The sequence below is a fragment of the Necator americanus genome, chromosome I (genome assembly GCF_031761385.1).
Source record: "Necator americanus strain Aroian chromosome I, whole genome shotgun sequence".
Taxonomy (NCBI): Eukaryota; Metazoa; Nematoda; class Chromadorea; order Rhabditida; family Ancylostomatidae; genus Necator; species Necator americanus.
In genome coordinates this window covers 35,956,408-35,974,030 of record NC_087371.1, presented here as the reverse complement: position 1 = coordinate 35,974,030, position 17,623 = coordinate 35,956,408, and the positions used below count along the sequence as shown (strand labels likewise).

At 36.8% G+C, this 17,623-nt stretch overlaps 2 protein-coding genes across 3 annotated transcripts; both read right to left on the bottom strand.

Moving 5' to 3' along the window:
- Positions 1-439: 439 nt before the first annotated feature.
- RB195_007927 (uncharacterized protein) lies at positions 440-8,307 on the bottom strand (the record flags this gene model as incomplete). 2 transcript variants are annotated; one of them, XM_064181829.1, is made up of 12 exons in its annotated part: positions 440-571; positions 1,137-1,250; positions 1,325-1,483; positions 1,984-2,088; positions 2,415-2,520; positions 2,604-2,720; positions 3,406-3,590; positions 4,444-4,564; positions 4,633-4,765; positions 5,495-5,639; positions 5,696-5,796; positions 8,232-8,307. In XM_064181829.1, 12 exons carry the CDS (start codon positions 8,305-8,307, stop codon positions 440-442), a joined length of 1,494 nt encoding a protein of 497 aa, XP_064038587.1. The 2 variants fall into 2 exon arrangements, with proteins under 2 accessions (XP_064038587.1, XP_064038588.1); XM_064181828.1 differs by lacking the exon at positions 8,232-8,307 and adding an exon at positions 6,037-6,067.
- Positions 8,308-9,851: 1,544 nt separating this feature from the next.
- RB195_007926 (uncharacterized protein) lies at positions 9,852-17,599 on the bottom strand (the record flags this gene model as incomplete). The annotated part of the gene is made up of 24 exons (XM_064181827.1): positions 9,852-9,981; positions 10,216-10,306; positions 10,486-10,632; positions 10,718-10,884; positions 10,940-11,030; positions 11,572-11,719; positions 11,815-11,978; positions 12,407-12,464; positions 12,522-12,680; positions 12,739-12,880; positions 13,117-13,258; positions 13,318-13,466; positions 13,525-13,645; positions 13,765-13,845; positions 13,907-14,078; positions 14,644-14,738; positions 14,819-15,021; positions 15,079-15,262; positions 15,395-15,560; positions 15,656-15,740; positions 15,834-16,022; positions 16,330-16,468; positions 16,844-16,956; positions 17,409-17,599. 24 exons carry the CDS (start codon positions 17,597-17,599, stop codon positions 9,852-9,854), a joined length of 3,327 nt encoding a protein of 1,108 aa, XP_064038586.1.
- Positions 17,600-17,623: the final 24 nt, after the last annotated feature.

The following is a 17,623-nucleotide window of genomic DNA, read 5'->3' as shown; positions in this document are numbered from 1 at the left end:
TCCAGGAATATTGCTGATTTTTTGATATCCGATGCGTTAAGGCCGTTAAGATGACGTTAAGAACGTTCCTATGTTAATTCTTTATGTCATAACACCTTATCCTGATCACAAGCACTGTAGGTGGCTCGATTGATTAACTTGAGGCTCAGTAATCGAGTACATTTCTCTTTCTTCCATAAAATTTCTCACATTTTTTTTCATAAAATGTAGTTATGATGGAAAAACAAAGTCAAATCCCGTGGATAACATTTACAAAACAAGCGAATATTTTTTTCAACGAAAAGAAAAACAATAGCCGCATCCTAGGTGGACTGTAATATGCCTTGATGAAGTAAATCGTCCTTTTGCAAATATAATACTCAAACAAGAGTAAATTCCCAATATTAGGAACTCTTTAGGATTCCAACAATCAACATTTCCAACGAGAACACGGATGAATTCATCTCCTTTTGAAATTGATATGGAATGGCTGCGCAATACGAACCGTGCCGAGTTCTTTCTTTGCTCGCATACTGGGTGGATGTTCCGGATCTGGTGTTACCTCATAACGAAGGAGGAAGTTGCCAATAATCTGTAAACATTACTGGTATATGAAAAGAATAATTAGTAGCGATTAGATTTTTCGGAAGACTAAAGACAGCGCACAAAACTGACGTAATTGGTAAATCTGCTAGAAAATTTCAGAGTTTGGGATGTAGATTGCGAGTCTAGCGCGGTCACGCTGATTTCCTTCTAATCATCCTGAAAAATGGTGTGGGAATGGTGTTTGCTCTTAAGAGGTACTTGAGAACACGCTCCCTTGTACATGCTTCTGTTCCTTCAGCAGCTTGGTTCATTGGTTTTACTTGGCCAGTCTGGTGAAGAGACCTGATTGATTTCCGACCGCGTGCTCATAGCTGCGGCGCGTGCGCAAAGGTGGCGCGTTCCAACGTCCTCATAGAGACAAATACAGTTCTCCTGGCTTTTTTCTGAGAGGGTTGGAGGAAATTCAGTGGGGCAACGCTCATACGCGTAATTTACACCCCGATCCCCATATTTCCCCAAAAACCCCAACGCCGTCAAATTCGTGATATGCAGCCAAAGAACAAATTGTGCAGCAAATTATACGATAAAAAGTAGTGAAGATCATATCTCACTAGATATAGTTCAGCTTGTGCCAGTGATTCTCCAGGACAAGCTCTTTTCCCAAGTCCAAATGGCACCACCATCTGCTCGATTCGACTTCCATTGAAATAACGATCCGGATTAAACTGAAATTTTTTTTAATCGATTTTTAATTTTTGATAGCATCGTCGCATATATGAATGGAACAAAATTGAATCACTTTGTACTTGTCTTTGAAATAATCCTCATCGGTCATTATGGATGAAATTTGAGCAGTTATTGGTGTTCCTTTGGGAATCACGTACGATCCAACAACGGTGTCCTCAGCTGTATCTCTCCATATATTCAGTGGGATTATCAATGCACAACGATGGACCTCCTTAATAAGAAGAAAAGAATTTTAAATTTTTTTTACTATTAATTATTCCTCATTAATAAAGATATTTTAAAGAAATTTTCAAGAAAAAACAAAGAATATTAAATTTTTTTACTACTGATTATTACTCATTGTAAGAGGATATATTCAAGAAATTTTCAAAAAAAAAATTTTTTTACTATTAATTATTACTCATTAATAAAGATATTTTAAAGAAATTTTCAAGAAAAAACAAAGAATTTCAAATGTTTTTACTATTGATTATTACTCATTGTTAGAGATATTTCAAAGAAATTTTCCAGGAAAGAAGAAAGAATTTTAAATTTTTTACTATTTATTATTACTCATTATTAAAAGATACTTTCAAGAAATTTTCAAAAAAAAAAAGAAATTCTTTTAATTTGAAGCTTTCTTTTCTTTTAATTTCAAACTTTCTTCCAACTATTTATTACTGTTCATTATTTAGGATGTCTTTAACAAATAAAAAAAAAAATCAAACTCACGTTTAACACAGCATTGAAATAAGGTGTGTTAGGGCGATCTGTTATGGATAGAGGTCGCTGGCCTTTCGTCACCGACAGTAACTCCTCTTCGAGTCGAGATTTGAACTAAAGCAACAGCAAGGGAATTTACTTCAAAATTAAAATAAGTCTATTAATGATAATATTAGGAAGGAAAAAATAGGGAATAAAACTATAAAGCATTTAAAAATATAAATATACACAAATATAAACGTAAAACTTTTAAGAAAAATAATAAAATAAAGAAAAATACAACAGAGCGTATAGTGGAACCCTATGAAGCATATTGCAAAAAGTAATTTAAAACACTCTCATAGTTGCTGAATTGAGATTTGTAGGAGATTCAGGGTTTTAGAAAATTATTTAAACATCATATAAAGCAAAAATTCAACTACAAAGTCAACAATTAGTACCTGCGGATGCAAAAGTAAATAGGAGAACGCCCAATCCAATGTGACCATTGTGGTTTCCTGTCCGGCAGACCATAGATCCAACAAGGACATAAGAAGCCAGTCTTCACTGTAAAATATAAATTAGTTTTGGTGTCGTCTCTTTCACAAGGGTCTGATTTTCTTACAAAATTCTAATTCGACGTAACTTACTCGAAACTTGAGGGAACGTTACTGTTTTCATGTTTCTCAATTTCAATAAGAAATGCGTCCACAAAATCAGCACCTTCTCCTTCGATCACGTGAGCTCCACTAGCGATATCCTGTTTCCTGTAATTTTAATTTCATTTAAAGTCATATATATAAAGTATATGTATATAAAATAATACGTATATTATTATAGATAGATACTAAATATATTATTATTTATTACAACTAATAATTATTATTATATAAAATAATTGATATAATGCATAGATGTAGGGGGAAACTTCGAAATTTTTCAAGATTTAGATATTTCTCAATATCTGATTTTTATAAAATCCCTTCGCCTAAAAGAAAACGGAAAACCGGCAGAAAATACAGACATCTCAACTACATATTGGTATAAAACTGTTGAAATAACAATTTCTACTAAAAAAAAAAAAACTATTTTAGGCAAAGCTATACGACGATAACAACTGATTGAAAACAATACATACGTTCACATGTAAAATTATTGGAATTTAAATTTTTTCAATAAATGAGAGAGTACTGATCGATATGCTCAATAAATCACAAATTTACAGAATTGTTACCAGATGAGAGGTGGATTAAAAGAATAAAATATAAAAAAATATATATCGCAAAAAAATAAAGTAAACTATTTATTGCTGGAACATTAATAACACAACGTATTGAGAGAGAGAAACTGTGCTGAGAAATAGTACATTGAAGCATCCACGATTATTTCTCCTTAGCTGCTCTTATTTGAAAATTCTCATAATAAACAGTTAGGAAATATTAGTTCGCTCACCTTTGCTTTAATTGTCCTCGCATAAAATCCAATATTTCATCGAATGGACTCAGAAGATATTTCATTCTTTGCTTCACCAATGGTAAGTTAACACTCCATTCATTGATCAGCATGTCAAATACGCTAAAGTCTTCCGTCATCTTGTCCAATCTTTTCTTCAGCGCAAAAAAATCCTCTTCATCTTTCTAGAAAAAGAAACTTGAAGGCACGAATTCTATGAAGAACGTTTCTTCATAATCACAGGAATCAATCCTTGACCATCTACCAAGGCTAAATTGTTGAGAGCTCGATTTTCATTTCATTTGTTATTTCTAATTTGCCATGTAGATTTCGCAAAAATTATTCGGGTGCGACTAAATTCGTTAGTTTTATTTGAACAGGCCACTGGGAAAACCCTGTTGATTATCGTCCGCCAGCAGAGGCAGCGCGTCATAAGCTGCCTCGTAGGAGAATTCGCACAGGAAGGTTGTTTCCCACGCCGTTAATCGGGACGATTAGGAGAGATTGAGTGTGGTCACGCTACATTCTTAATTCACATGTCTAACAATATCTTTTCCTGGCGTGATCTCAACATTGTCATTTTGTGGTGAGATTCCTCTAAAGAAAAAATTCTATTGGAAGTTTTTAATTGATTTTCTTGAGCTTGTAGCCAAGATTGGTGTTAATCTTTTTCACTAAACAACAGCTAAAAAGAATGTATCGAAGAAAATCAATTAAAAACTACATTTCAACATGCCAAGATTCAAAGACAGTCGAACATGGGCAGAGCAGTGGAAGTGTTTTTGGAGACTAACTCAACACAAAGATTCAAATCTGGATTATTTAGTTCTTTTAGCGTAAAAGGAGCATCATCTACATGTACAAGATGTTTAAAAGCCAAGAAAAAAGTTGGGGTTTAAAAAAAGTTTCTGAAAAAAAAGCTTTAAAACTTGAGCCAAATCATAGATTGTATGCATAAAGTTTTGATTTTTGAGTTAAATACAGGTCATGTAAAGATCCCTATAATCAGCAAAACAGTTCTGAGAGTCAAACACCAACCTTCTCGAAACGATCTGTGAAAAGCATCCGATTTATGATATTGCCCACAAGTAGGTTGAACATATTATGTGGATCAATAGAGGATTCACCCGCATTCAATCGTTTCTCCAACTCTTCACAACTAAAACATCACGCATAGATCATTCGAGATTTATTCTAACGGAGCGAGAACGTGCTAATCGTACTCACGCAATCTCAAATTCGTACATAATCCTCTCTTCGATAATATTTCTGCCCAAACCAAAATTACGGAGAGTATGTAAGGCGAAACGACGTTGTTCCAACCATAGCGGACCATTTGAAGCAATAATCCCACGATCACCTGCGAGTTCAATTCTATTACTTTTTTTAAATTTTCATTTCACTTCTATTTTTCACTAGGTTCTAGGTTCCAGAATAGGTCCAGAAAAAATTGAGTGAGGTAGTCTTTTTTCCCAAAGGTACGAGCGAAGGATGAAAATAGGAGTTCGTTTCTTATTTTTATGAGAACGCCGCCAAGCATCCACAGGTAGAAATAAATATAAAATACTATAATACAAAAATTTGAAAAAATTAACATGTATTATATATAGTAATATGAAATTACCCTCCAAGCATCCACAGGTAGAAAAATGTAATAATAATGTGATATAAAATTGCAATTCCAATAGAATATAATGATAGAAATAAAATAAAAATAAAAAATATAATAATGTAATATAAAATTCAATTCTAGTGGAATATAATAACAAAAATAAAAGAGTAAAAAATATAATAATAATGTAATATAAAATTCAATTCTAAAGGCATATAATAATAAAAAATAAAGTAAAAATAAAAATATAATAATAACGTAGTATAAAATTGCAATTCTAATAAAATATAATAATAAAAATTAAAAGAACAAAAAATATAATAATAATGTAATATAAAATTGCAATTCTAATAAAATATACTAATAAAAATAGAAAATATAGTAATAACGTAATATAAAACTGCACTTCTTCAAGTGTAATGTTAGCGTCTAGCAGAGGCTGGGGTACTGTAAATATGCATATAACAACAACCGAACCTCTTGTGAGCCGAAATAGATACGGAATATTTCTATTAGAGAACATCGATCCTTTTTTTACCATCGCATCCACAGCAGTCGCATAATCACAAATATTCACGGTTGCTATTGGGCCAAACCAAAATGTATGAACATTACCATAGTCCTGAACAATTGAATGGTCATCAAATCTAATGCACATTAAAATTTTCTCCTATGGACCTTTGTCACTTTGCTCATTGCCTCAATAAAACTCTTTTTCCCAACGAACATTGTGTAGCCAAGTTGGTGAAGATTCCCGACGAACGGTAGTGGCAGTGGACCTATAACTGCACTCTTTAACAGGAGAAGGAAAAACGAGTAGAGTCGACGCCGAGTATGTTCAACCAGCGCAAGCGTTTTGTCGCAGCGTCAACTTTTTTTCCGGTTATTACTCACTTAAACCTCATTCTGCTCTCCTGAATGGTAGGCGCACCACCGGTAACTCAGTTTAACACATTTTAAGCCGCTCTACTCGTCTCCTAAGAGAAAAGAATTCAAGGAAATTCCAAAAAAAAACTCACCCGGTGGTAACTTTCTCCTTACTAACCACATCCTTGCAAGAAAAAAACTAATAATAGCAATACACAAAGCGAGTGCTATCATATTAAAACCTGAAAATTTTTTAAAATCACATGATCGTTTGAGAAAATAAGTAAACAAACAACAAAAAGTCACATCTATAAACTCAAACTTCCATCCATCATGGGATCACTAAAATTTCATTCGGAAACTGAAAGTCTTCTCTGTAAATTGGACTTATCCGGATCTCTAAGGGTGCTCGACACGAATTAATGCCGGTTTTTTTCCAAATTCGGAGGATAAATCCATGGTGCTAAGGCTAATTTTCCAAATATTATTTCTTCTATTGGCGATGAAAACTTTCCTCTGAGGAATGAATACTGTCGAATTTTTCAAAGTTCCCGGAAGAAAAAATCGATGAGTAAGTTTTCTTTTCGGGAGAAAGTCACTCAATACGCAGTCAAAATAGCAAGTCACTGAAGAACACTGGAGAAGAGCCAACAGAATTTACATACTTGGATTGAATCTTCCCTGGATTTAATTGAAATTTAGTTGAATTGAAGGAAAATCTCACTGCTTGTTATGGATAAGATGGGAAAGGTGAAGAGAGAAAAAAAGCACTGAAGAAAATAAAATACAAATAAATATAAATAAATATAAATGTAAATAAAATATAAAATAGAAGAAATTGCTATAGAAATAAAGGAACAGCAGCAGGGTTTCTGGATACGACAATAAGAGAATACGCATAATTCTATTTGTCACAAAAGTTTTTTTCCGAAAAATTTCTGAAAGATTCAAATCACAGTCATAGAAGGTATATACAATCAATCAACGAAGCTCTTTCTAGAACATTTCGAAAAATTTCTACTTTTGCTATTTGATTGTCATGGGAAAAACTGGCCACATACGATCATAGAGGCAATAGAAACTAGTTTTTAAGTAGACACTCATGGTAACAGAAAAACATGTACGCAATATAAACGATCGGTACCGTGAGATAATTTTAAATTTAAAGAGCTATGAAAAACCTAACAAGCATACACTGTACCTAGTAAACAGATAACAAGTGTTGAAGATAACGTTAGCGCGTGTCTCAGCACATACGATGCGTGGAGAAAAGGCACCAGCCGAACAATGACCCCGTCCCTCATCATTCCCCCTTGACACGGAAGTTTTGGGAACCTCGCAATCAGTGTGATGGGCCAGCGAAACCTTAGGCACACATGACGTCGTTTGTTGACTTCAAAAATAGGCTTGACTGAAAATGTAAACAACTATAATACGACACACGTTATCCAGACATCTACGTAATTTCATCACATAATTAAATGATGCGTATTAAAGATGTGTTTGTGCAAGAAGTCAAATTTCCCACACAACACACAAGGCACAAGAAATTTCGATGAGAGGATGCGAATTTCTGTTGACATCTGTTTATAGTCGGTGTCGAATATGTTCAACTGACTGAACGCGACGCGTCTCTTTCGCAATGTATCGCTGCGCTTACCTGAGCTGTTGCGTCGCCATAACATTCGGGGACCACCGTGTGATTAAATCGGTCCGTCGAGGCTGATTAGAACGCGACCCGCATATAAGGTCAAAACGACATGAATCACGAGTGTAGTTGCGGTGCATTTGCGTACGCGGCCGAAACGGCGCGGTGGAGGCACAAGTTGGAACCGAGTTTGGACCGTCGTAAACTGTAGCAATGGGTGGTGCTAGCAAGGGTTTCATCACACTCCTAGCCTCTACGCTCCACCGAAGCGCCTCGAGAGAAGCCGCGTACGCAATTGCGTATGTGTCGTTTTGACCCAACTATAGGACCTGTAGATCAAAACCGAAAAATCAAAATCCTCGAAGATTTTGATACAGAGCCAGCTCGTTGGCTACACAGCTATGCACACTTTCTTCCAATCCATTTTTAGACTCTTAGCGTTTATCCAGAGCGCCTCTAAAGTTCCGAAAGCTAAGATTTCAGGTTCGTACTACGTAGCAATCGTAGCAGTTAGGCAGATAGGAGTATTTCCATGAATTTTTCTCCGATGAGTTAAGAAAAAAGTAATGGCGGTCGCGTATTTCCTCCTATATAAATTTTTAATTTATAAATTTCTCTATTCTTCGTACGAACATAAAATGGTCACCATGTTTCGATAATGTGCTGTTATTCAGTGGTTTACTAGAGTAGATCACAGACCATGCAGTCCACTTCCTTGCCTGGGCATGATACGCAGTTTGGATTTGAGCAGATGTGAGCGTCGTCCACCACTCATTCCAAGGTAACCGCTTCCCGAGTCTTGGAGGAGGCACTTCCACTACCTTCACTACGTCCTCGAGACCACCCCCTACTAATCCGTACCCCGCGCCGCTCTACTCAAATCCTCGGATATGAAAGGTAAGCAGAAATTAATCTTTATTGATCCATTTACTTTGTTTTTTCAAATCTGTTTTATGAGTCATCCACTGTGGCATGTTCTCGTTGTGCAAAAAGGGCAAAAAGGTCTCGTTTATGCGGTACACTTATAACGGAACCGTTAGAATTTACGATCTGCCCCAAATAAAATGGTGCTATTGATTTGCACGATGCTCTTCTTCCATACGTACGGTAAAAAAAAACTGTTATGGTTGGTTTTTAACCAGTAAACGCCTTAGTAGAAGCTACCTGACCAACATATCTGGCCCGTAAATCCGAATGACCTAAGCTTTCCTGACCATATACAGTTAGAATTTGCGATCTGCTACGTTAGATTTGCCGAATCAATCCGTTTTTCAAGCTTTTGAACTGTTTTGATCGGTAGTAGGATGTCCAAGACAGATATTTTTCAGTACTGACATGAGTAAAAACTGGTGTAGAACTCATAGCGACCTCAATCGTTGTTAATTAAGCGCATACTGGTATCATTCTAATATCCACTAAGTCTTTTCAGTTATGTCCGCTGTTTCCAACGAAAATGTCAAATTTAATAATGTCAAACAAATTTCTTTCGTGGCGTTCACTCGTCGATGAGCAGAAAAAATCACATGTAAGAGCGGAAGCAAGAATGATACCTCTACCATTTTTTTTAAATCTTATTTTTCTATTCTTCTTTCCTCAACAAGTAACCCTTCATTCTTTTTACTTTAACCATTTTTACAACGATATAGGTCATTAATGCTTAACTCTGAGATAAAATAAAATTTTGAATATCTTCATTACATGTTGGAAGGTGTTGCTTCCGAAACATAAAATGTTCAATAGTTGGACATATGTAAGGTTAAATGAGAAATTGAATTTTTTTAATTGTCTTTATGTCTGCAGCACAAAAATATGTAATTTTTATTATTTAAGTAAGTATACTTTATCACAATGCCCTACTACACACATAAAAACTGGAATCCGACATGAAGGAAGAAATATTAAGAATTGGAGAGACGAGATGACAGAATGATATTGGCCCTTTAATTATTTTCCGTTATCACAACATGCAAAGATAGTATCAATTCGTTCCGCGAATATTAAATAATATACCAGTACTTTATTAGAATATGCAGTCATCTACAATTTTACATATAATTTATGAATATATTTAATATGTAATTGTTCTCCTATCACATTCCGAATTAAAGATCACACATCGGGTAAGTAGGCTGGTAAGTTTTTACTACGACCCATCAAATCCAAAATTAACAATTAAAAACTACTTAGAAGCAATGTATTCTGATGAAAATAATCACCACAAGGAGAAAGATCTTTAAAAAAAGGCACCATTACCTAAGAGAAAAAAAAAACAGGCAACTAAAAAATCACAAACGACGCATATAAACATAATTCCGTCACCTATCGTACACCTCCAGTTGTCAGAACTTCGGCGCAGAGAGAACAGACTCGCACTCTCTTCTCTTCGCCGAACTTTGCTATGGGCATAGTTACCTCAGAACATTTGGCACACACAAGACGGCCACAGTGTCTGAAGCAAACATCGCTGAAGATAGAAAGCCTTGATTAACCCGAAAAATGTGAGCAGAAATAGGATAGAATATCCCGGGAGAAAAAAAGAAGGGCCTTAGCTCACTCTACGTTCCAAAATTTGAAAAAAGTTTTTTTTTTTTTTAATATAATATATGTGCCACATATAGTACATGAAAGATAAAAAAATAAAAAGAAAGATTAAAGAAGAGCGAAAAAAGTGTTGAAAAAAAACCTGCAATGATGCTTCCTAACGGTAATGGAAAATCGAACGCCGCAATCACACATATCTCCATCTGACCAACGTGGCTCGCGCTCCAAAGAATCTAAGATGAAGTCTTCCATAACAAGTATATGAAAAACTGGTCAAAAAGTAACAACAACGCTGGAGACGAGGAAGATTTGACAGCCAGAAGATTATTTACAAGACTACTTCACCGAAAAAAGTAGCGAACAAAATTTTACACAATAACTAATTAAATTACATTGAAATAAAGATGCGAACCTAGCAGTCTGAATAAAAGTAGCCTTGTTGGTGTTTCGTATGTGAACATCGTGGCTCCATCAACATTTCGAGCCCCCATTGTTGCACCTCCACGTAAAAGACATCGGCAAACGTCACCATTTCCATTCATATATGCTAGGAGTAGAGCTAGAAAGGGTTCCTTTCAGTTGTTTAGCAAAGTACACCACTGTAACAATTCAATTTTTTTAAAATAATCAAATAAAAATCTTACCAGTGTTTCCATCTACGTCACGCAAATCAACATAATTGCCGAACTCTTTATCTGACAATCTGCCTGCTTCTCTTCTCAGCAGTAGATCACATATTTCAGCAGGTGTACTTCTTGGAGGCATTTTCTCACTCGTCAAAGTGGAGCATAAATGTAAAGCAGATTGTCCACTGAAAATGATGCCAAGCATAGGCGACAATGTTGGAAAAAATGAAGTGGACTCACTTTTTATTGGTAGCTAGACTATCAAGATTTGGATTGGCCACCAAAACCTTCACGCAGTCCACGCTACCACAGCGAACAGCCGCAAGGAGAGCTGGAATGAAAAATACACCAGTAACAGGAGAAGGATCATAAATGACTGGAAGTGTTCGAAAGTATTCTTCAAACGGAATTTCCTGACAGCTTCACCAAAGAAAGAACTGACAACCAGCACAATGCAAAAAAAGGGAAAAAGAATGAACGAAAAAAAGTGGAAGCGATAGTAACTCAAATTTAAGAGAAAAGTTTCAGTATGTCAGAGTAACTGCTGGCGAAATCTCTCTGAATTACAAGCATATTGACTAAGAGAGTAAAAAAAAGGGACCTATTCACAAACGGCCCAACTGAAACCCTTATTTTTCATCAAAGAAGCTCAAAAAAGAAGAGGAATGCAAATTTGGACCGTTTTTGAATGATTATGATTCTGCTATTTCATTACCTCATAGTCAGACACAAATGATCACCGATTTGTTAAGAACGGAGTAAATAATGTCCATTTCTCAGGTGATTAAAAGTGAATCAAAGATTAAAAAGATGCATAGAAAGACAACACCTTTCCAACTGAATAAAGTTAAAGTAGAAATAGTCACGCCTACCACTTTCGCGCCTTTCATCAACTATGTTCGGATCAGCTCCATTCTCTAGCAGAATTTCAGCATGAACATGTCGATTTGCGCGTACAGCAATATGCAGAGCTGTACTGCCATCAGCAGATGCGTCACTCACATTGCAACCGGCAAGAATCTGGAACCGCTATTTTTGCGAATGAGGCGCGCAGAAAAAGGAAGATTATTAGAAAAGACGTATTTAAACGAGTATATTCCAGCAGTAAATCATACCAAATTCCGTAAAATCAGCTCATTGTCGACATTCGCCGCGTAATGCAAGGCACTTCGTTTCGACCCATCCGTCGTTACACGTGTGGCGTCGGTTTGAATGCTGAGGAGAAAAAGCACGCTTTCAAGATCATTTGCCTTTACAGAAGTGTGTAGCAGATTCTCCCCTAAAATTGCTAATTTTGCCTCTATGAGGCGAATTCGACAGTGACAGCAATGCATGACAAATCAATGTTCAAATATTCGGAATGATTACATAAGAAATGAAGACGAAAATTTTGATAACAGTACTTTAAGGACTATAAGAACGATTGATTAATGAGTTACCGCTGCGGACGTCGTCCTAAATCCTTACGTGCTGCACTTACTTCCCTTCAGTACACTTCAATGCTGATAGAATGGAAATGCTTTGAAGCACCATGTAAAAAAACAATGGTATGTGTCCCCCCAAACTGTGTTTATGCCGCCCAATCCAAATCAGGTCTAACCCCTCGCAGAGCTTCAGCAGGGACAGCGTAAAATAAACAAATCTCCCATATGCTAGAAAATGCACGATTCTAGAAACAGGATGCCATTGAGTGCACAAAAAACCCACCGTTTCCATTTGTTTGCAGAGCAACATGAGGCTGTCTCTCGACAATTGCGGCAGCTAACTAAAATACTGATTTACCATCTAATCATTGTTACGAGCAACTTTTAGGAAATCTTACCAAATGCTCTTTCGTGACCACAGCCATAGAAAAAGGTGTTTGCCCCACTTTGTCACGTATGGATAAAAAGCTAACATCATCAGCTTTCAGAAGCTCTGACAAAGCGTCAGCATTCTTTTCTTGAACAGCTATGTGACAAGCAGTACGACCTTGTGCATCCTCAAAATTACATTAATCGCTTCAAGAAGCCATAATAGTGCAGAAGAGGGAATACTACCTGCCACAATAGATTAACTTTTGCTGTCACAAGAGCCGCAACAAGACCACTCATCTTTGATGAAACAGCTCTGTGTAATACGGATTCTTCTTTGTCGTCCCCAGGATCGCGTGAAACTCTGGTGGCGCCACCATTGCATCCACTGAATGAAATTTTACGCTGATGAATGACTGACTCTATCTCATACTGTCATGGAAGCCAGGCACCTTCGAGACAATTTTCGGAAATTTAATTGTCACTAAAAGTTCTGTGTGATTCTACCATACAATAGCACTTCAACTCAGGCAATCAAAAACAAACAAACAAACAACAGAATGAACTGGACTGCATTAATAACAAAAACAAACTTGTTCCTGAATTCAAATTTAAAAAACGCACTTCTGAACTAAGAAAACGGCAGCATTTTCATCAGCTGTGTCAATGAAATGGTGCAACATCGTTTGAATAAATGATCCGTCAGCTGTTGTAGACTCCAAGTCACATCCTAACGAGACTAATAGTGCAGCGCAGTCATAATGACCTGAATTTTTCAATGGAATGATGTTTTATTGCTGTGTTCGGGCACACAAATATACTGACCTTCACTTAAAGCCTGCTTTAACACAGTGTAACCAAATCCACCGTTCGTTCGTTCGTTGATGTTTACTCCCAGACCACATATTACACGCAACGTATTGATAAGCCCATAGCAGGCTGCCAGTTCGAAACTACTTCTTTGATGCGAGTCTCTAGAATGATCGACTTCCTAGAATTCAATAAAAAGTACCAAACAAGATCAAAACCTACTTTGCAAGGTGTTCTGCCCCTTGTTCGAGGAGAAACGTTGCTCCAGCGTCATCGGAGAGCAAAATTCGTTGGATTAGTAAGGTATTCCCAAGTTCATCCTTACTGTCAACTTGAGCTCCGGCTAAAATAAGAAATAGAATGAAGCAAGATATTGGTAGGGGTCAAAATCAGTTCGATACTAATCTAATCTAGTAGATTCCTACATTTCATAGCGAGAATAATGTTTCACTGTTCATTTACCTGAAACTATGATTTTTGCGCAATCCAATGCTTTCTCATCAAGGGCGTAGCTTAAAACTGCTGATGTTGACCAATCGACGTCTGAGAAAGGAAGAAGTGTTATTTCCCATAAACTTGAACGAAGATTGCGCAAGAAACTCACCCTTTGCCTTTTCAGCAAAAACTTTCAGCATTTGCGCACCCTTGGATACAGCAATATGCAGTACAGAATCTGTGCCGGCACGAGATGATCTCACCGATGCACCATGCGCCAGAAGTAGATTTACCATACTTACATTGTTTTGTCGGACAGCAATCTCTAAAGGAGTTGCGCCCTAAATGTTGGATTTCATATTAGACATAGATATCAGATCTATATTTCTTGACGTAGGTTAAATTATAAGCCTAAGATCCAGAATACTCATGTCTGCAGCGGTTAATATATTTTATATATATTTATATATCGACAACAAATTTACATGCTTTTCTGCTCGCCTACTACCTGAACTAGATTAGATAGTGGATGTGCGCATCTACTTGCGCGACTAAAAGTAATACGTGTTGAAATAAACGAAGGGCTCAGAAAAGAAGGGTTGAAACGAGATAAAGTGATTTGTTTGCAAAAATAAGTACCTAGTGAAATACCGTATATGTAAATACGAGTGTGTATGTTAAGACCATGCTATGTAATGGTATGGTTAACTCGCACACTAAAAAACCTGCCCAACATTTGCTGAAAAAAATCTCCTAACAACGAAGGAAATTCTAAGGGGGATTATTTCACATTCGTCCAGTGAATAAACGTCATAATCAGCAGAAACACTTCTTTATAAATAAATCAAAACCAAAGAATGAAGTTGTTGCAAACGTAGCCCAACTGCGTTTGAAGAAATGACTCACATTTTTATCCTCTACATCCACCGTTGCCTTGTTTTCAAGGAGGAATTTTGAGATTTCGAGACTGTCTCTTTTCACAGCAATGTGAAGTAGCGACTCTTCAAAAAAAATTCTATTCAAATTGATGAAAAACATGAATCATCCATAATCGTTAACCTTTAACAAAGTAATAACACACCTTTATCAATGCGGTGGTTAACAGCAGAAATCTCCCCATGTTTGACTATGTATCCACTCAATTCGAGGTTATTTCGGTCATAGAGGGCTACGGAAAGAGGTGACTTTCCTTCGCCATCTGCTTTCACCACATCAGCACCATTATTGATCAAGACCATTGATAGAGGATCGTTACCACAAGCAACACTCAATAGCAGTGCCGTTCTGAAGGAACAAGTGGGCAATTAACGACAAACTGGGAAGCAAGACCAAATTTCTCACCTTCCTTTAGCATCCGTAGCATCTATGCTCATAGATTTCAGTCGTGACTCAGCCCACTCCGACATAGAAACTTGATTTACTGTAGATGTAGCTATGAAATGGAGCAGCGTCGACCGCGTTTTCTCATGGATAAACGACAAATCAGCACCCGCTGACGCCAAGAACTCACAAGCGAATGGATCACCTAAGTAGCGAAATTCCGAGTTCAAATTTGTTTCAAGTGTAAAAAGAGGATTTTTTAAAATGATATATGTACTTCACATCTGAAGAAACAAATTCACACGAAAACACGTTTCTCAACGAGAAACAAACCTGCCTTTTTCTATCATTCGAACTAGGATGGACTTTCCAGACTCGTCGACGGCATTACAGTTAGCATTCTTGGCTAAAAGCTGATTTGCCATGTTTATATGACCAGTAGTTAACGCTAGTTCCAAAGGAGAGAGGCCAGTTTGATCAAGGACATTTACAAGGGTAAAAACCTGGAAAAACCAAAAAGCATGCATCGATGCTGAATAATCAATACAAATACATTTCTAGGAATATTAACAAAAACAAAGGAAAGAATTAGCAGGACCTTCGAATCATTTTCAATAAAATACAGCAGCAGCACATCCTCACGATTGAGCTGAACGATCGCATGAAGAACATAGTGAGAATTCCTGAATGAAGAGCAAAATATGATACGAACCGAGGGAAGGCGCTATAGAAATAACACAAAACAAGCCAAAAACGAAAGTGAACGGTTCACGTACTTCTTGAGAAGTCGGAAAAGGGATGGGGCGGATAGATGAGAAAATTGATGAGGCTTGAACTCATTCCAGTGAGCAGCCACGACAGCGCCACAGTAATCACGCAAGTCAGTCACATTTTCTATATCAGCGAAGTCATAGAGTGATATGCAGTTATTCACATCTACGCGACTTTTCAAGAGTTGTACACATCTAAAAGATAACTATTACTGCTTTCCAGCAAACAATTATCCATACTTCGCCGCGAAGTGAGCAGAGCGCTCACACAAGCGTTCAGTGATCTGCAATGATTTTCAAAATCTTTCTGCAGTTCGGAACGTTAGATGACGAGTAGTACAGATTTTTTTGCGGGGTGATTGAAAATCAGTAAGTTTAACTTTAATGACAGCGCAAATGCAACGAGACCACATGAACTTCGTTGCTTTGAAGCAAAGCACACACATTAAATACGGACGAAAATCAGCAGCAAATCAATAAATCAGGAAGTAGAAATAATTACCTTGCTTGCAAACCACTGAAATGATATCTAAATGCGATCCGGCACACTTCCTGCAGCAAATTATCAGAAAGTTTAGATTGTGGGAGTGTGTCCGTGTACATCCACCGATATACTACTTCGAAAGCTTCGATGCTTGAATCTGGAATAGAATAGTTGGAAGAGAAGAACAAAAGAAGTTCTGATGCAATCCATCCTGAAAATTCTCGGCAAGAGTGCAAAATTTTGAATTTTCGGTCGGTGAAAAATTAAGGCAATTGTTCCCATGAAAACAATGGGTAATCGATGACATTCAATGTTACGTGGTTAACAGATATTCAATATTATATCTCAGAGTTTGTACTTCAGACTAGCTCTTTAAAAATTAATAATGTCATAGTTCTCTAGAGCATCTGTTCGTTAAAAGCAGCAACACACCACTTTATAAGCGAATAAGTTTATACTCCTATTAGTTCGGGGAACTATGGATACGTAGAAAGAAAGAAAAAAAAAGGATAGGGATGGAGGAAATATGTACCTGAAATTTCAATAGAGTCGCAGCTTTCTAAATCGTTCCAGTGGTGGCTTCGAGTCATCAACAAGAATTTGTGGCATTTCACATCTCGGCCACCAACATGAATGACGATATCACTGGAGTGAAGTAGAAATCAAAAGAAGTGATAGTGATTGAAAAGTCGACATAACAAATAGTATACTTTCTTGTGAGTTACGCACACGAATCGTTTCTACTACCAGAATTCCTTTAATTCCTAGAAATCCTTTCCTTTCCTTTCCATTCCTTTGCATGAGCTTGAGTTATTGCTTTTTAATAAGGGTAAACGTGCTTGAAGGTGGACGAAAAGCGCACGAAACATCACTGCTTCCTCTTCCTTATTGTACACTTATATAATTAAATCCTACTGAAACTAAACTAATAAGCTAATGATAGTATGACCATCGAAGTTAGTTTTAGTTCAATCAAATCAGAACTGGGTTGAAAAGCAGTGTAGTAGAAATGGGCATTTTCCATCCTTCACGATAAATGGTTGGTAGTACCCACAAAAAAACACACAACTGAACAAAGAAGTAGAGGAAACACAAACCTGAACGTGTGATGTTCGAACAAATTTTTCATTGTAGCAAATAACTCGCCAGCAAGTGAACTAATTTCTGGGCTTTGACCTGGGTCAACTTTCGCCTGCAGGAAACCATAGTGTTGTTGTAGTTGTTCGTACTTTGACTGTAATTTCAGGTGCTCTTCACGTAGTAGATCCAAATCGCTCAAAGAACCCATGAAGTGCAGTGACCTGTGGGTGAC